Raw genomic sequence first — 26,927 nt, 5'->3', positions numbered from 1 at the left:
GGTGGACCCAAGGCCACAATTGGCCAGTTTTGCCAAGAGGTGATCATGGGATACCAGATCGAAGGCTTTCTTGAAGTCAAGATATACGACATCAATCTCTTCTCCTTTGTCCAGGTGATAGGCCACCTGGTTGTAGAAGGAAATGCGATTGGTCAAGCAAGACCTATCCGCAACAAACCCATGCTAGTTATCCATGCTAGGATGTTGGCGTTGGCCAGTCCATTAAGGATAGCCTCTTTAATAAACCTTTCTAAGATCTTCCCCAGGATAGAAGTCAGGTTGATGGGCCTATAGGTAGCCAGATCCACTTTCCTCCTTTTCTTGAAGATAGACTCCACATTGGCCTTCTTCCAGTCTTCAGGCACTACACCAGAGCACCAGGAGTTCTCGAAGATCCACACCAGAGCGCCAGGAGTTTTCAAAGATGTTTTTAATTCTGTGTCTTGCAAGGACACAACCAAAATCTGTGGTGCTTGCATAACTCAGACTTTTTCTGGGAACTGTCCCACCAAACTTTTAGAAGTCTTTGGTGGCGTGCAGTGAGGTTTGAATGGGCGAAGTACCCTGATGCAGCAGGGCTGATGGTGCTCTTTTTGTTGTAATTGTCACTGGGCTGTTTCAGCACAAATAACACTGTTTCACCAATTGTTTTTTGTTTGGTTTTTTTTATTTTTGTAGAGGGAACAGGGTATTCCTTCTCCAAAATGCATCCGAACATGGCATACCTCTTTGCAGTCAGTCAGAGCTGCCTGGTGAGAATTTCTAAAAATCATAGAAAATGAGAGCTGGAAGGGACCTCAGGAGGTCATGTCTAATCCAACCCCCTGCTCAAAGCAGGGCCAGCCCAACTACATCATCCCAGCCAAGGCTTTGTCTAGCCGGGTCTCTGAGGATGGAGATTCCACAACCTCCCCAGGTAGCCTGTTCCAGTGTTTTACTACTCTCCTAGCGAGAGTTTTTTCTAGTATCTAACCTTAACTTCCCTTGCTGCAACTTGAGCCCGTTGCTCCTTGCTCTGTCATCTGCCACCACTGAGAACAGTCCAGCTCAATCCTCTTTGGATCCGCCCTTCAGGTAGTTTGATGGCTGCTATTAAATTCAGTGACTCAAATTAGCCAGTTGTTCCCATGATTAAAATACCAAGATCTGAGCACCCAGGTTTTAAGATATTAACCCTGGTCTTCAGTGCCAGAGCCCTCAGTAACTGGGCAGTCCCGGCGGGGGGAGGTGCACTGGTGCAGTGACACCCCCTCCCCCTCGATTCCTGCTTCACTCAAAGTTTAAAGCAAGTCCCTGGCAGTGGCAGTAGCATTTCTAATCAGGCAGTGTTGAAGGAGTCAATTGACTTCATGGCTTCTTATAATAGATTTCACAGACACTAGGGCTGGAAGGGACCTCACAAGATCTTTGAGTCCAGGCCTCTGCCCCATGGGCAGGAAGTCAGCTGGGATCAAAGGATCCCAGCAAGATACACATCTGAATGTTTCTTCAGAGAGTCCAGAGTAGGTGCTTGCACCACCTCTGGTGGCAGTCTGTTCCAGGCATTGGGGGCTCAGACAGTAAAGTTTTTTCCTTGTGTCCAGCCTGAAACAGTCTTGAAGGAGTTTGTGACCATTTGACCTTGTCATCCCTTGGGGCGCTCTGGTGAACACCCCCTATATACTTATAGGCAGCCACCAGGTCCCTCCGAGCCTGCGCTTTTTCAGGCTGAAGTCCCATGGCTGTCAGCCTCTCATCGTAAGGCCTGTTCTCCTGCCCTCTGATCATGCGCGTGGCTCTCCTCTGCACTCTTGCAAGCTTTTCCATGTCCTTTTAAAATCCTGGAGCCCAGAATTGGATGCAGTACTCCAGCTGCAGCCTCACCAAGGTTGAGTACAGAAGGAGGATGACATCTGAGATTTGCTAGAGAAGCATCTATAGATGCAAGCCAGAGTTTTGTTCGCTTTACTAGCTGTGACATCGCAGTGGTGGCTCATGTCCCTCTTGTGGTCGGTCATGACCCCCAAGTCACTTTCGGCCGTGGTGCTAGCAAGCGTAGTACTGCCGAGCCTATAAGCTTGCTGTGGGGTTTTTTTCCCCCAAGGTGGAGTACCTTGTATTTTTCAGTGTTGAACACCATCAGCTTTTTGTCCTCCCATTTTCTGAGCCTGTCTAGGTTGGCCTGGATCACCATCCTATCCTCAGGTGTGGACGCTTTACCCCAAAGTTTGGTGTCATTGGCGAACTTGGCCAGTGCACTTCTGATCCCAACGTCTACATCATTAATAAAGATGTTAAAGACTTTGGGCCCAAGAACGGAGCCTTGGGGGACTCCATTGGTCACGGTGCACCATAATGACTGACTTCTGTTGACTACCACTCTCTGGGTCCGACCTCGGAGCCAATTCAGCTATTGGACTGTGATGTAGCCGAGGCCATGGTTGGCCAATTTTTCCATAAGGAGATCATGGGACACCAGAACAAAAGCTTTTTTTAAAATCAAGATATGACATCAATCTTTTCTCCCTTGTCCAGGTGATAGGTCACCTGGTCATAGAAGGAGATGAGATTGGTCAGGCAAGACCTACGCGCAACAAACCCATGCTGGCTATCCCTCAGGATGTTGCTATCAGCCAATTTATCAAGAGTGGTCTCTCTGATAATTTTTTCCAAGACCTTCCCTGGGATAAGAGGTCAGGCTGATGGGCCTGTAGTTCCCCGGCTCTACTTTCCTCTCTTTCTTGAAGATAAGCACCACATTGGCCTTCTTCCAATCTTTGGGCACGACACCAGAGCACCAGGAGTTCTCAAAGATCTGTGCCAGGGCCTGAGCTATGATGTCTGCTAGCTCCTTAAGTACCCTGGGTTGTAAACTGTCTGGCCTGGCTGACTTGGAGGTATCCAGCCTCTCAAGAGGTTCCTTCAAATGGTCTACATTGATGAAGGGTAACACTTCTCCCTCACCCTGGCCGTCCCATACCATAGTGAGCAGGGCCCCATCCCTTGGGGCTGGTGAAAAAACAATGCAACATGCCCATTAAGCAGGTTGGCTTTTTCCTGGGCGTCGGTTGTCAGTTGTCCCATTTGGTTCAGCAGGAGTCAAATGTTGCCCTTGCTTTTCCTCCAGCTCCCCACATATCTAAAGAAGGACTTTTTATTGTCTTTGATATGCGTAGCCAGCTGGAGTTCAGCTGCAGCTTTGGCTTTCCTGGTTTGCTCCCTGCAGGTCTGGACTAGCACAGAATACTCCTCCTTTGGGGTGGATCCAGTCTTCTATCCTTTATAGGTCTTTCTTTTTAGATGCAGGAGGTCCACAAGTTCCCTGCAGAGCCAATGAGGCTGCTGTGCCCTTTTGCTGCCTTTCCTCCAAGATGGGATAAACATTGCTTGTGCTTTCGGGATCATTCCCTTGAGGAACAACCACTCATTCAGAATGCCCCTTCCCTTTGGGTTGTGGTTGCTTAGGGCCTTGCTAGCAAGCCTCCTGAGCTTGTCAAAGTCAGCTTTCCTGAAGTCGAGGACTTCTGCATTGCTGACTGACTTGCCAGCTTTAGTGAAGGTGATCAGCTCATGGTCACTGTCCCCCAGCTTCCCTTCGATCATTAGGTTGCTGACTAGATCATCCCCCTTTTCCAGTACCAGGTCGAGCAGCGCTTTGCCTCTCATCAGTCCATAGACTTCTTGAGTCAGGTAGACTCGCCTCACCTCATGCACGCAGGTAAGGAAGCTTTGCTACTGTTTGGATTTGGCCTAGTGCTCTTCCCATTAGATGTCTAGGTAGTTGAAGTCTCCCATGACAACTATGCACCGGGAGCGTGCAGCCTTAACCAGTTCCTTGGCAAATTCCTGGTCGAGCTCTTGATCCTGATTTAGGAGGTCTGTAGTAGACTCCTACCATTGTGTCCCCTGTGCCATGTTCACCACAGATTTTAACTCAGAGGGTCTCTAATTGTCCACCCTGGATGCCAATGTCGGCTTGCAGGGAGGTAGGTGTAGCTTTCCTTGCATAGAGGGCTACACCCCACCCCTTTTGTCGACACAATTTCTGCTGTACAGGATATAGCCGTCTGTACCTGTGGCCCAGTCATAGGTGGAGTCCCACCAAGTCTCCATTATCCCTATGAGATCGTAGTCATTTCTGTTTAGCGGGAGGACCAGTTCCTCCTATTTGTTCCCCAGACTCCTGGCATTGGTGTACAGGCATGTAAGTGTCCCATTGGAGGCCCTAGTCTTCCCTACACATCGTTTCAGTGCTGGGGTAAGGGTGGGTTCTCTTGAGTGCCTTAGCCTGCTGGATTTGCAAAAGTTGCCCAGTGTGCTTGCTGTGGTGGTAGTCCCCACATCCCCCAGCAAGCTTAGTTTAAAGCCCAGTGGAGCAGGTCAGCCAGTCTGGCTGAGAAGAGCCTTCTCCCCAGCAGAGAGAGGTGGAAGCCATCTCTCCCCAGCAGACCACTGCCTCTCTCACCAAAGAGCAGACTGCGGTTGTCAAAGCTAAAGCCTTCACGATAACACCAGCTCCATAGGCTTTGGTTGACTACCTCAATCCTCTCCCTCCTCAGCCCATAACCTGAAACCAGGAGGATTGAAGAAAACACCACCTGTGCCCCCAACCCCCTAAGCCCTGCTCCCAAAACCTTGTAGCTTCTCATGACCTGGCTGGGATTGCTCCGAGCGGTGTCATTCTTGCCCACATGGATAAGGAGCATAGGGTAGCGGTCGGAGGGCCAGATAATCTTTGGTATCCTCTCTGCTATGTCCTTGACGTGGGTCCCCCAGGATTAGCAGACCTCCTGAGCTATGGAGTGGGGTGGCAGATTATCTCCTCAGGAGACAGTCTCCCATGACAACCCCTCTGTGTTTCACCTTAGGGAGAGTAGGTGTGGGTGATCCTCCCTTGCCTGTAGGAGCTGGCATCTCCTCAGACTCAACTGGGGCTGCAAGAGGTCTGTTGCAAAGCCCAAGGGGAGGGGACCTTGGTGTGGTGGGCCTTGGGGCCCTTGACCACCTTGGTCCAACCCCCTGGCTGGACAGTGTGGGAGATCCCTGAGTCCTCCCTTGTCTTGGAAGGTGACCTTGGTCAACCCTCAGTCTCCAGGGGGTGAAGGGCCTGGCAGTAGGAGTCTTGCTCTTGCTCGCCATCCCTGATGGCACGCAGTCTCTGGACTGTGGCCTGGAGCTCCTCCAGCTGGTGCCCCAGAGACTCCAAAGTGGAACAAACCTTGCAAGGGGGTGGCCATGCTCCTGGTCCCATGTGCCTTGAATCGTGCCAGGCAGCCCCCCCAGCCAAGAGCCAAAGGAATCTACCACCGGTGCTAATGACTCTCTCTCCTTTTTAATGGTCTTGATGTTCCCCCAGTCAAGCTACCAGATGTGCTGTAATTCTGCTCCTGTTAGCTGCTTCTGGTAAAGAGGCTCTTGTTTCACAGCCTTGCAGCCTTCTGAACTCATTTCAATGAAGTTGCATTTGTTTTTGTGTTCATCTTAAACTGAATTAGCCTAGCCTGAGGCACACGGGGGCAGGGTGTGGATGCTGAAACTATAATCTAACCTCTACATCGGACTGTGTCAAGCCAGACATGATGCAGACCTTGCACCCAAACCTGCCACAGGTAAAGACACGGGTCAGAGCCCGCTTGCCCGAGCAAAAGGGCAAGGGAGGCTATTCTGAGGGGTGGGACAGGCTGGGTGAGGGGTGAGCCCCTCCTCACACGGGTGAGGGCAGGGCACGGCAGTCCCAGGGCTTCACCGTAACTATTCAGTGCTGAACCCCTCTGTGCACACTTGGTATCAAAGAGCGCGTTTTTGATGGAGAGAGATGTGGGTTTGTTCTCTGATATTAATTGATCTTGGGTCTGGCAAGTTGCTTTGGGTAGATGTGATACCTTTTATTAGACGAACTGAGTAGTTAGGGAAAAGATTCTGGGTGCAATCACCCTTCTTCAGGCATAGGAAGTCTCTGCTGTTCTGAGACTCCAAGGAATGAAAGATGCTGAAAGTGTGACAGAATGTCAGTGAGACTGTAAATAGGTGGAAATCAGAGGAAAAAAAGGTTGAAAAGGGAAGGGAGGAGGAAAAACAAGGTGGGCAGGGGCGGGGAAGCCAAAGGTAAGTAAGAGAGACTCTACTGTAGTAGTTTTCCAAGGTAGAAAAGAGGCTGTTTGTGGAGAAGTAAATAGCTAGAAATTAGGAAGACAAAAGGTAGAAAAGGAGGCAAGGGCAGGAAAAGAGAAGTGTGAAAGGTCAGATCTGCAAACTTCTCGACTCTTGGTTCAGAGATGATACCTTTCACTAGATGAGGAAGAAATTACAGGAAAATCGGAAAAAAAATTTTGGCGATTTCTTAGCTGGTCTAGTAATACCTATCATCTCCAAACCAAGAGTGCTAGAGGTCTGCCTTTTTTTGTCTCAGGCCAGCATGGCTACCAACTACATCCCTGAAAGGCTGAATCTGGCAGGTACCTGGTGAATCAGATGTCAGGCCCCTTGTAACGTGTCCTAACTGCAATGTCTGTGTTGAGTCCGCAGGTGTATGTGGTCGCCACATTGGTCTGAGACTAAACGAAATACAACCATCTTGCACTCTTGGTTCCAGAATGATACCTTTTATTAGACTAACTTAGAAACTAATTTAAATATATATATATTTCCATGTATGTATCAGTATTTCTATAGAGTCCATGATTTTTTCCGTTTCCAGTAGATTTATTGCGTGACTTTGTAGGTGTGTTGTAAGTCCTGCTTTCGGTTAACCTCAACCCGTACCACCGCCCGCTCCCGCAGCTCCCCCGCGCCGCCTCCAACAGGCGGGAAAGACGCCGCACGTGTCCCGACGGAGGCTCAGGAACGCGCCCCGCGTAGCGGAAGGGGCGGGGCTTCCCGGCGGGGGCGGAGCCGAGGGAGGCTCAGGAACGCGCCGGGTGTAGCGGAAGGGGCGGGGCCTCCCGGTGCCACTCCCCGGGAAGGGTCGGGGCGGTTGTGGCGTGGGGAGGTGAATGGCTGCGGTGCGGGGTTCCCGCCTCTTCTTCCGCGGCCTGGTGTGCGGGACCGCGCTGGGCGCCGCCGCCGCCGCCTCGGGCCTGGCCGCGCTGCAGCTCCGACACGAGCCGGAGCCGGAGCCGGAGCCGGAGCCGGGGCCGGGTAAAAGCCAGCCCGGGGGAGCCCTCCGCACATGGAGGGAGGGGGGTGTTGATATCGGCCCCGCGCTGCTCCTGGTTGACCTGGCGTCGTGCCGGGTGGGCGGTGGGGGGTGTCCCGTCCCACCCGTTTCCCTTCCTGACGCGGCCCGTGCTCCCCCCCTCAGGGCCGGTGCTGGAGGAGTTCGGGCTGCCCGACGCCGGAGCGGAGAGCAGGTTTTACTTGAACCACGCGCTGTCTTACGACCAGGCCAAGCGGATCCCCAGATGGGTGGTGGAGCACGTTTCCCAGCAGAAAACCCTAGGTAGGAGCCTTCAGTCATCGGGGAAGCTACTGGCGTGCTGCAGCCAGGCAGCCAGCCCGGTTTTGCACCGAGTTTTAGGTCTGCATAAAAAAAGGTTAGGTTCCCCTGGCCTGCGGGAGTCCTTTGGGCTTGTGGAAAAGATCCGTATTCATCGTCCTAGTTGCCTTTGCGGGGCTTTGCCCTGACAGGCGGCAGCCTGCAAAACTATCTCTCTGTTGCATCCATGGCAAGCGGGATGCCTAGACGCAGCTGCGTATTTTGTGCGGTTCGTAGAAGAGGCTGAGAGAGGATATGAGGGATGCTGAGGTTAGCAATGTGTAGGTGGTTCTCTTGATTTTTGTGCTGTGAAATGCATGAGGTGAAGGGTTTAAAAAAAAAAAGGTCCAAGGAAATGAAGGCCTGGATCCTTCCCTCACTTAACTTCACTCGAGGGAGACGCTCGAGTGCTTCATAGGGCCGACACGGAAGTTGCTGTTGCTCCATTGGGCAATTGATGCCGGCTGCAGTGCTGCCTTGCGAAAAACAGGAATGCGCAGTGTGTCTGATTGAGGGGAAGGTGGAGCCCAAATGGTGATTGTTGTAGCAGGTTTAGCAATTTAACATTGCTTCATTCTGTTCTCTTTTCTCATGCGTGTGAATGTCATGCTCCAGCTGCCTGCGTTAAAAAAATAAGCAACTTGACTTCACTACCTTCACTGAATGAAATTTGGGCAATATATAGCCATCACAAATTAATTTTGTTGACTATACACCAATCTCTAGTGTGCGGATGAATCATTTCATAATTGTAAAATGTTTTCTATAGGCAGTATCTCTAAATATACCAAGACTGTGATTAAGATATTACTTTACAAAACTAAAGGCAAATCCTGTAAATGGTTATAACCAACATGAGTATTCCCATTGCCTTTAAGCCTAAATGAAAGCAGTCACTTAGGGTTGCTTCTCAGTACCTCTAGCTAGCCAGCACCTTATAATGTTGTCTAAATGATCAGAACAAAACTAACTGGACTTTTGAAATTAAACATCCTTATACTTGCAGGTGTCCTTTATGGGATAGGTATTTTGATCAGGACATGATCCAAATTGCATGCATCTGGATGTTAAAACTGAAAAGACCATTTAGTTTTCTTATATCTGGAAAGATTGTGCTGTAGACAAATTCATTTTTAATTGTTTGAAAACTTGTCCAAGGGTTTCCAAAGAACAGTGGAAAGAAGCTAATCTAACTATGAAAATAGAAATATATACGACTGAAATGACAGCACAATTTATTGTTATAACCAAAGCATAGAGGATACAAGTTTAACAAACAAATAACACTTCTGTCTTACAAGTATTGCGGTGTGGGGTGATAAAGTTCTAGTGATTAATGCTGATAGATACAGGAAATGGTCCTTTGTCTGTCTTTTGTAGTCAGTACAGAACGTCAAGTTTAAAATGTTTTCAATATGCTGTTGTTTGCTTTGGCCAAAATTCAACAAAGCACTTCAGTTCATGTTGAAATGCAACTTAAACACCCAGTGACATGCTTTGTTGGATCAGGATGAATTTAAGTAGTTTGTTCTGATTTTTTTTAGCTTGCTACTCTTAGAGTAGCTGCCTCTGTAAAAGATGAGAAAATGCCTGTTTAACACTACAACTAACAATTCAGTAGAAATCCCCCTGTTTCTTGGACAAACCCTTCAAAAGGTTTCATTTTAAGTTAATCTGTTTGTTTTTTTCTTCATGTGGTAAAAAAAATACCTGAAATATTCAATGGCATAGTTTGCAAGTATGAAATCATGCTTGGGACTGTCCCCTGGACATGGTAGAATTTTAACTTTAAAACAATTGATATACTTTAGTCTTTTTCTTAACAAGAGTAGTTTGGCTTGTATTGGCAACTGGAGAAGTGACAAATGCACTAACCTAATGTCTGAATATCTGAACCTTGAAAATTTGGAATTGACTTCATTGTTCTGAAATTTTGTTCTAGGTGAATTTTAAAAGTTACGGCCTCGTTGCTCTGTTCATCCAGGACAAATTGCATCCACTCTCAGTATTTCTTTTATTAACTATAAACTTGTTTAAGTTAACTGTCATCACATTTCTTATGTAGATTTGGAAAAGCCAATGCAGGATATGGAAATGGGTCTTCAGCTGGTGTAGACCTTTGTGGCTTTGTTCACATAGTACATCTTTGGTGATTTACTCCAGCTGAGGAAAAATGGGTGTCACATTTCTCTATCTTTCCTCTAAGCTTAGCAGTTTTTGTTAAAACAATACATCTTAGAATTTCTGCTCTGCAGTAGGAATAAGTTCAGGGCTGGAGCACAGCTTTAAGTGCAACCGTTATTTTTTTTATAGAGAGTGAAAAGTCTTCAGACTAGATTCATACATGAAATCCTGAAAGACTAGCATCTTGGGGATACCTGGTGGGGACCAGGTCTTTTTGTCTGATAATGCTGATGGTTTGCTGATCACCTAACCACTTAGTATGTTGTTCCTTAGGTTCTGCAGACCGAAAGCACTGCAAATTCAAACCGGATCCTAATATCCCTCTAATGTTTAGTGCTGTCAATGAAGACTACTTTGGGAGTGGATGGTCACGAGGGCACATGGCACCAGCAGGAGATAACAAGTTTTCAACAGTAGGAATTTTTCTTAATTTGTGTCTGTCAATAAAAGTGGGGAAGGAGGTGATCTTCAGATTCATTACAATGTTTTCTTCTTTAAGAAGAGGGAGTTATGGTCTCCCTGCTTTAGCTTGGGACTTGAATTAGAGAGTTAGAGTTCCAAGGCCCTGGGACTCCACTTCCTTGTCTGTAAAATTAGAATGGTAACACTTACCAGTCAAACTTCAGAGCTGTCTTGCAGAGCTCAGTTTATAAGTGAGCGAGAGCAAGTAGCACACTATCTTACTTTCAACAGGTATTGAGACATTTAACTCTTGATTTAGGTAAAGCAAATAGGCTACAAAGGGCAGAAGGATTGATTGGCAGGGGTATTGATTAGATTGCTTAAGATCTGTTTCCCTTTTCATTGTTAATATTAAATGAATGAATGACTGCCTTGCCTTTGCCGTAGTTCTTCCAAAGTCCATGAAGTGTCTTTACTTACTTTATATAGAAATTTGTGACATTGTGTCCCAAAGTGTTGGGCATGTGAACCAGTGGTGTCAAACTCATCTGGGCCGCCTACCTGATCCAGCACAGGCAGCACCCACCTGGGTTGGTCTGGCATGCCAGCCAGAGTGGATGGTGCAGTGTAGGCCCTGGTCCGAGCAGGTGCTGTGGACAGTACACAGCCAGATGCAGTGGAGTAGGTCTCCCACAGCAAAAGGGGTAGCACCAGGTACTGAATTATGGGACTCTGTAGGCCAGATCTTGCCTGCAGGCTGTATATTTGATGCTCCTGACAATAAACCCCTGGCTGACTAAGAAAACAGCTCTGGACTTACCTGGTCCCAGTGTGAAATTTCCCCAGTACAGGTTAATTGTTATTTAAGTAGTAGCCTGAATCTGTATTTTTGTCCTGAAATATAGCATGCTTTGGAGTAGAGATGGAACTGTGTAATGTGGGAATTAATGCACTAGTCATTTTACTTCTAGTAGAAGAATTCCTTATAGATAATTGTCTGTGTTATTCTGGTTGTTTCAACATGTGTAAATAGCCTGTAAAATGAGGTCCAGAACTGAAAGTAGGTTAGATACTATATCTGGAGTAGGTCTGGTTTGTACGACTAATGCCAGTAGCAGGCATTGTCTTAAACATTTCAACCAATCCTTTACATTCTGTGAACATGGGGAAATCTTAGAGAGCATTTAAAATTATTCAGGGTCAGGCTAAGTACTTTAGATGTTTCCTTTCAGTTTTTCATATGTACTTGAAGTTATCTAGGGCTAGAAGGAAGCCAAGAATCCATCATGGCTGAAACTACCTGGGCTGCAACCACAGAAGGGGTTATATTCCTGTTTATCTGTGATTTTTTTTTTTTTTAAGCAGCTGTATACATATTTGCAGAACAGAGGTCTTGGTAACCACTCCACCATCTCTCCTATATATTTTTAAAATGATAAAGTGTTACATTTTTATTCTAACCTCTTCTGGTATGGGAGAGCAAAAACATGGTGTAAACTCTGCAGCCAGTGTAGGAAGTAAAATGCATAGGAAAAGTTTCCTTCTTCAAAAAGAAGTGTTCACCTATTCCTAACCTAATTACAAATGTAATACTCTGTTATCACGTTCATTCTGTGCCACTATCTGGCACGAAATGTTTCTGTAGAACTGTGGATAGACGCAAGCTGCAAAGTTTATATACAAATTTTACACTGCTACTTGCTCCTAAAATATTTGGAAATATGTTTTAGGTGGCTGGCTTGACTTGCTCTTTATAGAATTACATTAGCCAAGTTTGGATCTAGATATAGGTAATGACTTGTAACCTTCTTAAACGTTTGGAAGAATTTAACATTTTAATAACAAGGTATCACTTTTTCTCTTTATAAAGCAAGCTATGGCTGAAACATTTTATCTCTCCAACATTGTGCCTCAGAATTATGAGAATAATGCCGGATTTTGGAACAGGTAAGAGATCACTTTTGAATGAACTAAGAATGAAAGGTTAATCAAGGGGGTAATACAAATAACTATATTTATATATCTCTTTTCACCCCAAAAGATCCCTTTTGGCGTGAAAGGCATTTTACAGGATATATGCAGGAATCACTGCAGCGTGCCCTTAGATGAAGAGCAGTTATTCCGTAACCATGACAAAATGAATATGTAGCCATTTCGATTCTTTATCTAGCAGAAATGATGGGGAAAATTTAGGTTGGGTAAACAGCATTACTTACCCTTGTTGAGTTTAGCCAGGCCCTCCAGGTTAATCACTCTGTTCTTAAGAAAAGACCCATGGCAGCTTTCCAAGTTGTCCAGATCTTGGTTTAATTTCTCACGCTAAAGAGAGTTCCAGGAGCAGCATGCCAGTGACAGTTTTTGGGCACTGGGCTGTGTTTGACTTCAAGGACATAGTGCAGCCTTGTGAATCACCAACACTTGAGGGCTTGGATGTATCTGGCAATTCTTGCATCCATGTAGCGCTCATCACTTGTGAAAGATGCCAGAATAACAGCTTTGAGGTGAAGTGTCTGGAAGATCTGTCTTAACCCTCTGCGTATTGTTTCTTTTCTCTTTTTCTTCTGGGATGGAAAAATTAATTAACTGAAACCAACTCTGATTGTGTGCTTATTAGGTTAGAAGGAACAAGGGTTGGATTTTACAAGGCTTACTCGAGAGAAGGAGAGCTACATTATACACAATATTGCACTAAAAATGTAGCATAAAAAGGCATCATCATTCATCCACAGACTGCTCTCTACTTTTACAGGAATACATATAAAAGAATATGAGGCATCGAGTAAGGTTGTACTATTTTATAGATAAATAATGTGCTATAACATTTTAAAGAGATTTTTCTATTGTTTTAATGCCTCAGGCATTTGAGCGTAACATTTTCTTGATGCAAAGGCTTAGGCATATGCCATTTTAGAGCTGGGACACCCTTTTACTTTTCTCAGAGTAGTCTAATCGGGGAGAGCTTGACTTCCTTACCTGGCACCTAGAATCTCAAGGACTGAAGCAGCTGAATAGCATTTAAAAAAATGTTGCCACTTTTCCCTGGTACCATGCCCCCCCTGCACTTCAGAGGAGTAAAACTAGTGCCACGGTGGCCCAACCCAGCTTGTGAGCATGTGGCTCACCAGCACGGTACTTGCAGCTCTCCCAAAATTGGCTGAAGCCCTACCTGCTTCTCTCTGCGGCGGCTTTAGGGAACAGTGCAGCTGGGCACCTTCCGGCACTCTGGCTTTCCCTGCAAGGAGTGCACCCTGAGCCCGCCCTCCTCTCTTGCCGACTGCCAGCTCTGGCACCACGCTGCTGGGGTGGGGGCTGCAGCTGTGCTGCTTATCCCGGGATATGCTCCCTGTGGGGAAACCAAAGTGTGGGGGAGGTGGGGATGGTCACCTCCACTCAGCGCCCCCACCTCCCCACTTCTCCGGCTCTTGTCTTGAACTTTGGCGGAGGATCAGATGTGCCTCCCAGAGTGAGTAACTAGCCACCCATAAACTAGTGTATTGTGTTTTATTCAGTGCCTGTTGTCATTGAGCTTTTTTTAATGATATAACTTAAGGATGTAAAATACTTGCATCTCTTGCTTTCATTTCACTTATGTTGTCTTCTCCTCCTCCCCTTCTTCATCATCCATTCTTTACTCTGCTATTTCTTCTGGTGTCTTTTTAGTGACTATTTCTTCATTCTATTTCCCCTTATCTGTCTGTCTTTAGATCTTATTTGCTGCCTTCTGTTTTTGTTTCTCTTTTTTTCTGTTCCCCAAAATCTCTGAATACTTTACATCTCTTTTCTTATCTAGCCCATCAATCCTTGGCTGTTTTAAGGATGGACCAAAGTGTGACTTTTTCAAATCTAATATGACAGCATCTTTAGTAGAGGTCCCTACACTATTTGACTTCAGCAGCTCTTGGGACCAATACGGTTAGCGTGAAGTATGGCTAAAATTAGTTCCATTTCAGGCAAAGCGCACATGATTATCAAATTGTTTACTGGACAGATTCACTTAATGTGTGTTTGTTGTTGTTGTTGTTGTTTTGTTTTTTTAAAATCAAAATAACGTATTTCATTTGTACCTTTTTGATGTCAGTGCTTCTGGTAATCAGTTGTCCTCATGTAGTTTGACATTAAAGGGCAATAAACAGGCTGTAGACTGGGAGCAGCATCCTTTAATTTATCATTTAAGATATCCAAAAAGCCAACGGACTCTTGGGAGGTAAAGTTTGACAGCATCTTGTGGGTCCTCGATTCCTTAAAATATAGAGGAGCAAATGGAAAGGAATACAACAAAACCTTTGGAAATGAAAAAAGTGTGCCCAGGCCTTCAGAAAATGTCTTTATTTTAGTCACTTTCAATATCTAACTCCTTTCTGAATAAAGGAAAAGCAGAAATTTGAGCTCTGAGAGAACGTGATAAGATAGCAGGGCTAAATTCTCAAGTATGCAAGGAGAATGCTGGACCAGCTGTCAGTAAAGTCATTAATTGGGAAAAAGGTGGCAGAGAGACTGGATATTGGGCATATATTTACTCTTTTATGCATAGCTTATGAACACGTTATAGAAAATATACTGCAGAAACTAGGAACAGTTTTAGACGTGTCTTATTTAACTTTTTATTTTGAAGTTTGTTCTCCTGGAATATCTTTGCAGAATGGAAATGTATTGTCGGGAATTGACAAAGAGATTTGAGGATGTTTGGATAGTTTCAGGACCTTTGACCTTGCCTCAAACAGATGATGATGGAAAGAAGAGAGTTACCTATCAGGTAAGTACCTGTGTTTTTATGCACTAAATTCAGTAGTTCTGTAAACAGTACCTTCAAATGGAACATAAGCAAGCTGTATATTCCTAGTTTGCCAGTACAAAAGAGTTAAAGTTTATTTGATCCAAGTGCTGGAATAGAGGGTACTATATTAGCCCTGGCTACACTCTGTGGTGTTCTGTTATTAAATCATTCATTCTGTTCATGTAATGTGAGCATTTCAATGCCTCTTTATAAGCCTGTAATAAAACAGTACTTAGCACTTGTATAACAGCTAAGTAGAGAGTTAGCAGAGTTTGGTGTACATGTATCTCTTCAATCAGTCATGTATGTGTTCTTTAATAGTTACATATTTCAGAACCAGGATGCAAACATGGTGTGGCATTTTCAAAGCCATATAGGGGATTTAGGTGACTAGTTTCTATTCATTTTAATGTCAGCTGGTTTTCTAAAATCCCTTTTGCAACATACTGAAGCCAATTGAAAGACTCCAGTTGACTTTGGCAGGCTTTGAATGAAGCCAGTGTAATCCTTTCTTAACACAGCATCTTTTGTCCTTCTGCGTCTTATTTTTTCCCCAAAAATCTTGATGCTAAGGATCTTCCCTGAAATTTGAGAATTGGTTGTGTATGGTCTCCACGTTACAAACAGAGAAAGACCTTCAGGTTGAGTGTTAGGCTTCACTTTGCTTTACCACCTGCTCGCACGCTCAGGGTACACTACATTGTGTAAGTATTTGCAGGATTTGATCCCTGATTGTTACTTCTGCAGAGTGGTGGCTGTCTTTTACTGAATGTGATGGACAGGGATCCTGTTTTTCTCTGACTTCAAAAAATCCCCACTTTTCAGCTTAAAAAAAGTAACCCCAAATCCACATTTTTCCATGATTAAAATGAAACACCACTATATATCTATCTATATATTAGTGGCCTTTCATTTAAGTCATGGAAAAATGTGGATTTGGGGTTACTTTTTTTAACCAAAAATTGGGGGGTGTTTTTAAATCGGAGAAAACCAGGATTCCTGGTGATGGGGCTTTATTCCTGCATGGGACTTCTGGGTATTGACACAATACAAACAATAAATAAAACTTATATAGCTTTCATCATCATAGAATAATAGAGAAATAAGGTTGGAAGAGACCTCCAGAGATCATCTAGTTCACGCCCCTGCCTGAGGTAGGATCATCCATATCCAAACCATCCTATTAAAATCCATCCTCTAAACTCTTCCTAAAACTACTGTCAATTCTAACAGAAGACGCAACACCCTAACCTGCCACAAGTAAAGCAGGGGAACCACAACACTAGTGTCCTGCTTCTATAAAAGGCTGCTAATATATACTGAAGAGTTCCCTGGTAGAGGGCCACGTGCTGCACTAAAGAGGCATTCCCCCCTTGTCTTCCTCACCCCAGATATGGCGATCAGTCTGGCCTTGAGTGGAGGGGAAGACCATCTTATCAGGAACCTCTGGCTTTGCTTCCAGTGGGAGCATTGGTACACTCCAGTTAAAATCCCCAGCTTTGCCGGCATCCAACATCCGTTGCTTTTGAGAGGGGCTTAAAAACACCCTGACACATGTAACAGAAAGGTGAGGAGGGGGCAACCAGCAAAGCCCAGATTCATGCGAAATACCCAGAGTAGAACACTATGCCTAGATCCCCAACCAGTGGCTGTTCAACCTCTTCTTGAACACCTCCAGTGACGGAGAGTCCACAACTTCTCTAGGCAGTCTATTCCTCTGCCTCGCTGTTCTTAACAATGAGGAAGTTTTTCCTGATATCCAGTCTAAGCCTACTTTGCAGCTTCAAGCCATTGGTCCATGTCCTGCTCTCTGGTGTGTTCCCCTCTGCTTTATGGCAGCCCTTTGGGTATTTAAAGACTGTCGTCATTTCTTTTCTTAAGTACCTTTTCTGCAAGCTGAATGTGCCTAGCTCCTTCAGCCTCTCCTCATATGATTTGCTTTATAAGCCCGTTATTATCTTTGTTACCTGCCTCTCTAACTTCACATCACTTTAAAAATGTGGAGCCCAAAACTGCGCACAGTACTGTAGATCAGATGCTCAACCTCTAGCCTGCAGGCCAGATGTGGCCCGTGGAGCCGTGGCACCCAGCCTAAGGGGCTCCAGATTTGCTGCACGGAGTGGTAGCAGTTAATACGGTCACCTTCCTCTTGCTGCAAAATTGCCATACCCCAAGCAGTGGATTAAGGCTGGGCTCCACCCTTTTCCCCCTACTGCACACCCGTATTGGAGCCAGCCAGCCCCCTCCCCCAGCTGGATTGGGGCTGGGCCATGAGCTCTTTCCTCCACACAGCTGGTCCGACCAGGTAGGTAACTGGTTTCCTCATTTCATAAATTGAGAGACTCGGTGTGCTGAAGTGCCCATGGTCAAGTCCTAGGTTTCCACATAGCTCACTAGTGCTAATTTCATTTTAATTGCCAAAATCATTCAGTTTTGGGTGTTGTGACAGGTTCGGGTCCAAGCCATGATACCCCCAGGTGGCCACACAGTTCCTGGCCCAGCTCCCACTCTGGGGGTCCTAACCTCCTTTACTCGCCCACCAGGCCTTTGATCTTATTATTTGGAAAGGAGGGAGGCTGCCTGGGGGACCTAGAGTGAGCTCACTGCTGTTCCCATGTCAGGCTTCAGCCTTCTCAGCTTCTGCCTGTTTTGTTCTCGCTGGGCCTCCAACTCTAGTCCACTGACCAAACTGAGCTTCAGGTTTCCCAGATTTTTGTCCAGCTTTCCAAGACCTTTATTATGCCCTCTGGGCTGCTGAGCCTCCCTGGGTGCTCTCTGCGTCTGTATCTGGGCCCCAGGACCTGTCTTTGACCTGCTGTGGGCTTTGGGCCTTCTGCCCTCTAAGTCTCAGTCTTGCCCTTCTTGGGTTCTGGGATCCCTGGCCCCAGTCCCCGGGGCTATCTGTTTCAAGGCCCATCTTACCCCTCTCAGGCACTGTGGGATCCCCGCTTGTGGGCTGTATGAGATCCCCCATCTGGGTGTGCTCGTGCAGGGCCTCTGGTATGCTTGTGCAGGGCCTGCACCCTGCTAGGTGCTCTGGGACCTCCCAGCCATCCCTAGCAGTCCCTCCCAAACCACCAGGTCTTCCTTCAAGCATCTAGTCCCCACAAGGCACCGGACCCTCCTGGTCCCCCCAGATACCAAACCAAACTGAAACCAAATGCATGCCCTTTTAGCTATAACAAAACTACTGCCCAAACTTGGGTCTTAATCAGCTGCTAGCCTTCAGTTTCCTGAGCCGGTGCAGTGTAGCACACTCAGTTTGCTTCTCAGTTGCAGGCACCCCCCAGAGAGCTTTTCCCTGCTCAGCCTCCATGGCCAACTGCCTAGCCTGGCTCTGGCCATGCCTTATCTCTCCCAGGTCCCTGCCCCCTCGCAGTCGGATGACTCTCCTGGGTTGCTTGTGGGTGCCTGCTAATTAATGTCATTAGCTTGTCTATAGCAGCCCAGTCCCAGCTGCGCCCTTCCTGTCCTACAAGTCTCTCCCTGGGCTTTTCTCTCAGTGATGGAGCACCGCAGGCTCTCTGTCACAGGTGTGTCATCCTTGAAAAAAATTACCTTGAAGTATTAAAAAATTTAAAAATCAACAGGGATCCAGGTCGTATTGGAGAGACTTTTTCAGTGAGCAGAAGAGTTGTTCGAGTCTAGCAGTTGTTTCCACTATCCAGCAGTGCTGGCCCATGGGTTAGATCCAGCCTGCATAGCCATGTCATCTGGCCCATGAGGTTCCCCACAGGTCTAGAAAATTGGTGGCAAGGGAGTGATGGCAATTAACATTGCCCCTGCTCCCTTGCTGTCATATTTCCAAGCCCTGTGCGCTAGGATCCAGCCCACGGACTGACCTGGCATTGCTCATCTGACCTGCGGAAACAAAAGATTGGGCACCACTGCACTATGCCATTATTTTCCAGTTTGTGTCTTTGGCAGGATAGAGCCCTTTTCCTTCCAGTTCATGGAGGAGGAAGACTGTAAGAAATAACACCCTCTAACTCTCGATCATCAGTTTTAACATGTTAGTTTCAGTATTCTGTGGATAAAAATAAGTCCATACTTTGTACTTTATTCCAAGTAACTTGAACCTGACATACTGTGATTGAATAATAGGGTGGCACAGTGTGTCCGTGCCCTGTTAATTACTGTATCATTTTGTTCTAGTTTGTTGCCAACATAGCGGCATCCTTGAGTTTGATGACAGCTCTGATCTTTCATGAATGTCATATCAGTTTTAGTCCTAATATAAACTATGAAGTGAAGTTCAAGATTGCAAAGGTCTGGGATAGGAAGTAACAAAATAATGGTTTCCATATTTGCATCTTACCATTGGGTCATATTTATGAACTCTTTCTTATTAATTGTCTCTTCCAGAATAAGATATAGGGAATATTTTGTTTGCAGCTAAACATACAAATATGAATTTAGGAACTACTACTGCCAGCTACTGGTGGAAAATGTCAAACTGAAAATGTATCTTTTTTGCACATCAGCTAGTTATTTAGGTCACATTTTTTAAAGAGTAAATATACACTGCAAATTAACTGAAATTTTCCCTGGTCTGTCATTTTGAAAATTACATCTTTGTGGAAGATTCTTCTGTTCTCACTAGGAATTTGTCTCTTGTGGAGAGCGTCTTGGGGATGCAAGTGTTTTTTGGCTTGTTTGTTTTTTTGATAGACCAATAAGTACTGATTTGTATGTCTAAGGCAGGGGTCATAATTTGCCAGAACATCTCTCGGGGGAGGGCAGGGTCGTTAAAGATTAATATCTGGGATGTAATCCTGTCCTTGTGTGCCAGGATTTCAGCCATAAAATTTAGAATCCTAGGAATCTGCTACTGAGTAAAACTCAAGAGTACCTTTTCAGCAATCTTTTGGTGCTGACATAAACTGGATTCAGACTTCTGATCTAGAAACGAGAGATTGCATAGTCTACAGCCAGCTCCTAATCTCATTGCTCAGCCTGAGGAAGATGTCGAGGAAAGTGTCACTCTGAAGTTGCTGTTTAAGAGATGTACAATAGCATAACTGCTGTAACAACATTTAAAATGCATACTTAGGACATGCCAATGGGAATACCATAGCCAAGCTGCTCTTCCAGTTTTAGAGAAGAATAAAGATGCCAAGTGTGAAACAAAAAAAAAACCCTACTAAAGTACTAAAATGAATGTCTGAATTAGCCTGTTACATAGGCTTCTCTCCAGTCTTTGTTTCCTTATTTTTGCCTATTCAAGTGGTGAAATACAGATCCGTGGGTGTGCAGGTGGGTGTTTTTCTCATTGCAAATGTCCCAAAACGTTATTTTTAGATCACTGTAGAGTTAAAACAGAGCATTGGTCATGGCATTGTTCCCAGTTCCTGCTTGGACTCTGGTACCATTTGCTGCTTAGTTCCAGAAAGGGAATTAACCTTAAACTCCTTGTATGCCAATGGTGCTCTGTCTATTGGCTGAAGCTGCCGTATCCCAAGAGACATTCTGTCAGTTCATCTGTCTCCAGTGGAGGTTTTTATTGCAAAGGATAGATTGATGACCATGCTTGGTATTTGAGAGATACATTTGCAGAATATATACACGTAATATAAAAATGTAAAATAGAATGCCAACAGGAAGGATCTGTTCTGTGTCATTGGAGAGGCAGATGCAGGTTATTCATCTTCGTCCAGAGCAAATCAAAATGACGTTGTCATGTTTTATACATTACCGTTTTTCCAATGAATGTCGGTTTAGTGGTTTTTCCCTTGTCAGCAGATTTTTGGTTTTAAAAATGAATTTTTCAGTACTTTTGTTGTATTGAGCTCAGCTCTCCACCCTTTACTTCCACTGAAATCCTACTGAATAGTAATTGGATCTTACTCAGCATCAGTTGTCAGAAGAATATACCATTTAGATTGGGTTTATATTTTGGACCAGACATCTTGCTTGAAGCTTTTTTTTAAATTGATATTTCTAATTATTACTGGAAAGGTTTGTTTCCTGTTTCATTTCTTTAAAGGTGTTGAATTAATGGAATTAATAGATGTTTTCTAACACGAGACAAATTCTATGAGATGGTGTATCTAGTTGTCATACACATTTTCAAGGAAAAAGGCTACAATAAAGAAGGAAACAGAGTTTGCTACTTTTACTATTTGTGTAACACCCAAGTGTGCCCAGTGTGCACAAACAGGGAACAGACTGTTTCTAGCCCACAGGGCTGTCCAGCTGGTGGTCCCTGGACCCCAGTGGCCACCTGCCCCCCTACCATATGGTAGGGAGGAGGGGGAAATCCACACACTGCTTCCACAGACCACAATATTGGGGGATAGGGGGAACAACTTGCCGGTGGAGGGTGGGGGGCTGTCCCCACAGCCTGCTGCCCACGTGGTATGAGGCTCAAGTCCCACATGCTGGCACTGTGTGCAGCCCCCAGCTACACTGAAGTTAGACAGCCCTGATCTAAGGGACCAATCCTCAGCTGATGTAAATTGGCATTATGATTTATGGGCAATAGCTGAAGCAGAAAGGAAGGCAGAGGTTACATGACTGGTCATGTGGTTGCTTTCCTTTAGCAGTATCCATATCTGGAAGACTTTTCAATTTTATAATATACTATTAAAATACAGGCTCCTGTGGGTTACAGGAGGAGTGGGAACAACCATCACACTTGGGTTGCGTAGCACTGAATGAGGTTGGGATCCTGTGGAAAAGCAGGCTCTGATTGCAGAAAGAATTTAAGATAATGCATAGGGTGCTAAATTTAAATTTTAGCTGAACAACATTAAATTGGTATTTTCAGTTTTGGTTGTTTTGAACGTGCCACCCTAAAAACATCATTTTCGTGTGATTCGTCATGTGGAATACTGCGTACGTTGCCTGTCATTCCCCTCCTCCGGAAACAATAAATGCGGAACATACTTGAGACTAAAAAGCACCTGCCTTCAAACGTCTTGCGCTCTGGGCTGGTGTCTGGGAGCCCTCTGAAACGCTGGAGGTACAGCCGTAGCAACAGAATTGACATTCTATAACGAAGTCGGTAGCAACAAGAATGCAAATGGGTAATACGATCAGCTGGAGGACAATACATGCTGTTCAGAAACATCAAGATCAAGGAATCATAATAAAGCTGTACAGAATTGAGCCTTGGAGCCATATTGATAGGAATTATGTCATCTGAAGACATGTAAAAGACTCATCGTTATTGTCCCTGAAGTTCTAGCCAAGCAAACTAAGTGCCTTTGCTGAGGCAGTGGACTAGAGGAGGCCACAGGCTTTATCTAGAGGAAGAAGGATGATATGTGTAAAGATTCAGGGTAAGGCTTTGCATATGACCAGGGAATTTAACTATACTTGGTTTTTTTTCATTGCTGGACAGGGATGGAAGTATATCCCTGAGTAGTTAGAAGAGTTAAATATGCTTGGGTGATTAAAGGCTTCCCTCCTAGCTGCTAGTTATTATGCAGAGAGAGCTCTGAAATGTGCATTGGGAGGAGGAGAGGGTATTATAGTGCAGAGGGAATTTCTGGAGTTACTGTTTTAATGTCCTTGGTAACATTGCCTCCGAAGCAGGGAAAGTGTGCAGGGCTGTTTAATGTGTGCTGGCAGCGGTGCCCTGACGAAATGTGACCTTTACAGACCGTGTCCTGCAGAAGTCCTTGGTAATTACAATCTTGGAGCAGGAGCTCACTAACAAGCCCGGTGCCCTTCATCCATGTTCCTTACAGTGGTTTTGCATTTTGCAATCACTAGATGGCATAGTGCTACTCTCCAGACATTGCAGTTTCTTTGTAAATCTATTCCTGCAATTTTAAAGAATAGTTTCCTTTTCTTTCATTCACTGGGCACTTTTTTCAGTTTTAACTGAATTAGATGCAAAATTAGAATGCCGTATAATTTGTGAGCATTTAAAACTGCAAGTAAATATCCTTTAAACAGCGTGTGAGGGATTTTGTTTTGGTTTCAATAACCTCTTGGCTACTTAGTATACCTTTTTCATTTTCCTTAACCTCCTTAGGCAAGAACAGATTTCTTTCTTTCTTTCTCCCATGATTATGAGTTTTAGGGATGATTTTGCCACAAACTTAATTCACTTTAATGTAGTGACTAAGTGATACGGTGTATGAAGAAGGCCCACGCTAGTTAGCAGAATGGTAGACAACTTAAAAAGCCTAAGATAAATAGAGTTAGCCATCTGCTGCAGCACCATGGTTGAGAATCACTGATCTAGATCTACCAAATCCCAAGCCAGTGACTTAACTTCCAGACCAGCCTTTGTATCTGAGCAGGCATGCCCCGTCTTTTTGTGATTTCCTCTAAGAAGCATCACTGCTGATCCCCATACCCTTTTCAGGTCTTCTGTGAGCTCTTTATACGTTTGCACACTTGTAAACCTGCACATTTTTTTTCTCTGTTAATATGAACAAATGTCAAAAGTTGCAAGCATTTTAAAAACCAGAATAGTCATGGCAACTGTCTTGCCATTATTAGGTGGGTCATAAGACAGATTTACCCAAATAAGCATGATAGAAACAGCAGCCCATTGCACTGAAAGCAAGTCTAATAATGCAGCTGTGTGGGATAACACAAGCTCAGTTGTACTACTTTATCAGCAAAAGATTAGTTGTAGCACTTGAACAGAATCAGGGACAAGAGCAAAAATGAATAGAACATGGAGCTCCATATTGTCACCAAACACTTTTTAATGTTGCTAGCGAATTTGAAGGGCGCAGAGGAGTGGTGAGGTCTGAAACTTGATTGTCATCCCCAGTAGTGAGGGAGATGGATTACTTTTAAGGCTAAACAGATGAGCATGTTTAGGTTGATGGACATGCAATCATTTCTGGTCATGAGAGGCTAGATAAAAGAAAATGCATCTCAGGAGCTTCTCGAGTAACATTTTATAGGAACAGAGATCTACAGACCTTCAAAGATGACACAAAAACTCCTGTGCTGTTCAGTTCTTTAACCTGAATGCGATGTGGGACAGAGAGAATCTGAGAGCATGGCAGTGTTTCCTGATTTGTATTAGTGCTGAGTTTTAGTGAGTCAGAGAGACCCTAAAAGAGCTGCTGCTGTGTTCTAGCCAGGACAGATTACTGTTCAAAGTGGTGATTGTTAAAAGATCTTCCTCTGCCTGTTGACAGATTAGCACAAATTAAAGACAATATGTACGCATGGATAATTGTAAATGGTTTTACATTTGGTTACAAAAGAAGCATATGCTCTCTGCTTTTGTTAGCAACACAATGAGAGAAACGTGTCAAGTCGAACTCCTGGGATCAGCGCTGCAATGTGGTTTGCTCAGTTCCACAAGAAAATCTAGATGGCAATAGGAAAGGCCAAGCACACCTTGCTCCTGTTTCAAAATGTGCTCCCTCTGCAGAGCCATGGTACCCCAGTTGTTTAGCTCTGCACCAGTGTTGAGCAGCTGTATGGAATTGGGCATGATATTCTTTGCAACTTCTTTCATATTGAGGCAGATGAGAAGTGTATTACTTTGCCTGTTCCTGTCTAGACCAAGCTGGTGATGGAGAGGGGTGTACAGGCTATCTCAAGAACTGTACTTTGGCCCCAAATCCAAGCCCACCCTTAGGAAGATAAGTGACTTTTTGGCCATTCATATAGATTTTAGATTCTGCTTTCCCTGGTAAGGCACAACTCCATATAAATCCTGGAAAGGCAGTGACAGAAGAGGAGGAGGACTCTTCTAACTTTTTGCCTAGACGCCTAGTCATTAGGGCTCCTGTCCAGAGAGCTAGAGACCCAGATTCTAGGCCTCCATCTCAGCCGGAAGGGGTTTGAACCTGTATCTTCCACTTGCCAGCAAAATAAGGAGGAGAGCAAGCCAAGGGGAGGCTCAGCTGGTAACGACTGTGGAAGGGGGGAGGTCCTGGACCTTATTGCCTGGTGGTGCTTTTGCATTTGAATAGTCATTGGCTAAAATGGCTGTCAGGCCCTTGGCAGATGTTACATTTATCTTACAATTAATGTATTAATAACAATAAATTGTGACATGTCACATGTTCAAGCACTGTATCCCTGATAATGAGCCACAGAAATAGTGATACAACCACAAAGATATTACCTTAGTTTGAACATGTGCATGGTATGGCATGCATAGGGTCATAATGTTTGGCCAGGTCTTCCAGCATCCCATGGAGAGCTGCCCTCTTGTTCCCCCTTCTTTCCACCCCTCCCGCATTCATGATTCATGCTGAACTCTGCTGCCCTAGATGCCTCAGCAGGACATGACTTACCCTGTAGGCCTGTGTGAACAGGGAAGTATTGGATTTGGATTCGAATCCTATAACACCCCTCTGCCCTTCCTTTTCCCAACCAGCCAGGCTTCAAGCTTTCATCATTAAGGACCTAGTAGCACCTCTTCCCTATCACAGCCAATACTTAGCAGGATGTTTTATTTGCACGCAGTAGGAATCTCATAGAAGGGGAGGGAATTTGTTCGTAGGGAGAGGGACAGGGAATGACAGAGAAAAAGCACGGAAACAAAAGCATCTCATAAGGAAGGGGTGGACAGCGTCTGGCTGGATCCATTCCGTGGACTCCATTTTTCAGCTGCTGTCGTCAGATCCAGTCCTGTTGTCCGGACCCCCTGTACCCACCACCGGGGTCGAGACCTGCACGGGCAGGGTGCACGGCTGGGAATGAGATGGGCAGGTGGGGCTGGGGAGACCCCAGGATCTCGGGGTGGCGACAGCACAGGGCTGGGGACGGTGCAGAGCCCTGCTTTCCGCTGACCAGCGCGGGCTCTGTGGTCAGGGGTCTGCAGGGAGCAGATTGTGGCTCTGCCCCAGGCCCGCACTGTCACCGCCCCAAGATCCCAGCCCCAGAGCAGCTCTCTGCCCAGCTGCATGCCCTGCCTGCGGCGGCTTCTGGTCAGTCTGGGGCTGCTGGGAAATGGAGTTCAGCTGCCAGCCAGATCTACCATTTTGCCCACCCTTGTCATAAGGTGTCCGAGGAGTGCTCTAACATGGCTGCTTCTGGGCCCCTGTCTGAAACCGTTTGCATGGGTCTTCCTTGCTCTGCTGAAGGGAGGGGTGTTGACAGCTCTCCAGCTCCCCTTGCTGCCAAGTGCTGGCAGAGCACACTTCCAGGGTGCTTTTTTCCCCTGTCTGAATGGTTTGCCCTTTGAATGTGAAGCAGGTCCCATTGCATGACAGTTTCTATCAAGCACTACTAGAAATGCTTGATGGGAAGAATATCTGCCCGAGACCTTAGAGAGAGACAGGCATTCCCCTTCTCTCCTTCTCCTAACCAAAGTATTTACAGACTGCTGGAGGGGCTGGGCTACAATTTTGAATGTGTTTTAGGTAGTGCAGCAGGGCTTTTAGATGGCTCTGACCACCTGCTGAGCATCATAGCTCAGCCCCTGGCACAGATCTTCAAGAACTCCTGGCGCTCTGGTGAAGTGCCCGAAGATTGGAAGAAGGCCAATATGGTGCCTGTCTGCAAGAAAGGGAGGAAAGTAGATCTGGCAAACTACAGGCCCATCAGCCCGACCTCTATCCTGGGGAAGGTCTTGGAAAAGATTATCAAAGGAGCCATCCTTAACAGACTAGCTGACAGCAATGTCCTGAGGGATACCCAGCATAGGTTTGTTGCAGGTAGGTCTTGTTTTACCAATCTCATTTCCTTTTATGACCAGGTGACCCATCATCTGGACGAGGAGGAAGAGATTAATGTCGTATATTTTGACTTTAAAAAAGCCTTCGATCCGGTATCCCATGATCACCTCTTGGCAAAACTGGCTAACTGCAGCCTTGGCCTCACCACGATCCACTGGCTGGGGAATTGACTCCGTGGCAGGACCCAGAGGGTGGTGGTTGATGGAAGTCAATCGTCTTGGTGCGCTGTGACCAGTGGGGTCCCTCAAGGCTCTCTCCTTGGGCCTATACTTTTTAATATCTTCATCAGTAATGTAGACATTGGTGTCAGAAGCGGACTGGCCAAGTTTGCTGATGGCACCAAACTCTGGGGCAAAGCATCCACACCTGAGGACAGGAGGGTGATCCAGGCAGATCTTGACAGGCTCAGGAAATGGGCGGATGAGAACCTGATGGTGTTTAACACCGAAAAATGCAAGGTTCTCCACCTTGGGAGGAAAAACCTGCAGCATCCTTATAGGCT

The 26,927-nt window shown here is 45.5% G+C and overlaps 1 protein-coding gene across 1 annotated transcript in view; it reads left to right on the top strand.

Moving 5' to 3' along the window:
* Positions 1-6,946: 6,946 nt before the first annotated feature.
* The window catches only part of EXOG (exo/endonuclease G), a 25,609-nt gene continuing 5,628 nt past the window's right edge, over positions 6,947-26,927 (top strand). The window contains exons 1-5 of the mRNA XM_019530214.1: positions 6,947-7,116; positions 7,280-7,417; positions 9,911-10,050; positions 11,910-11,986; positions 14,678-14,792. Coding sequence (XP_019385759.1) covers positions 6,972-7,116; positions 7,280-7,417; positions 9,911-10,050; positions 11,910-11,986; positions 14,678-14,792 — 615 coding nt within the window. The 5' untranslated portion in view covers positions 6,947-6,971. The remainder of the gene's footprint in view (positions 7,117-7,279; positions 7,418-9,910; positions 10,051-11,909; positions 11,987-14,677; positions 14,793-26,927) is intronic.

The sequence above is a fragment of the Crocodylus porosus genome, unplaced genomic scaffold, assembly GCF_001723895.1.
Source record: "Crocodylus porosus isolate Cpor-Errol unplaced genomic scaffold, CroPor_comp1, whole genome shotgun sequence".
Taxonomy (NCBI): Eukaryota; Metazoa; Chordata; order Crocodylia; family Crocodylidae; genus Crocodylus; species Crocodylus porosus.
This window is presented reverse-complemented; position numbering and strand designations above follow the sequence as displayed.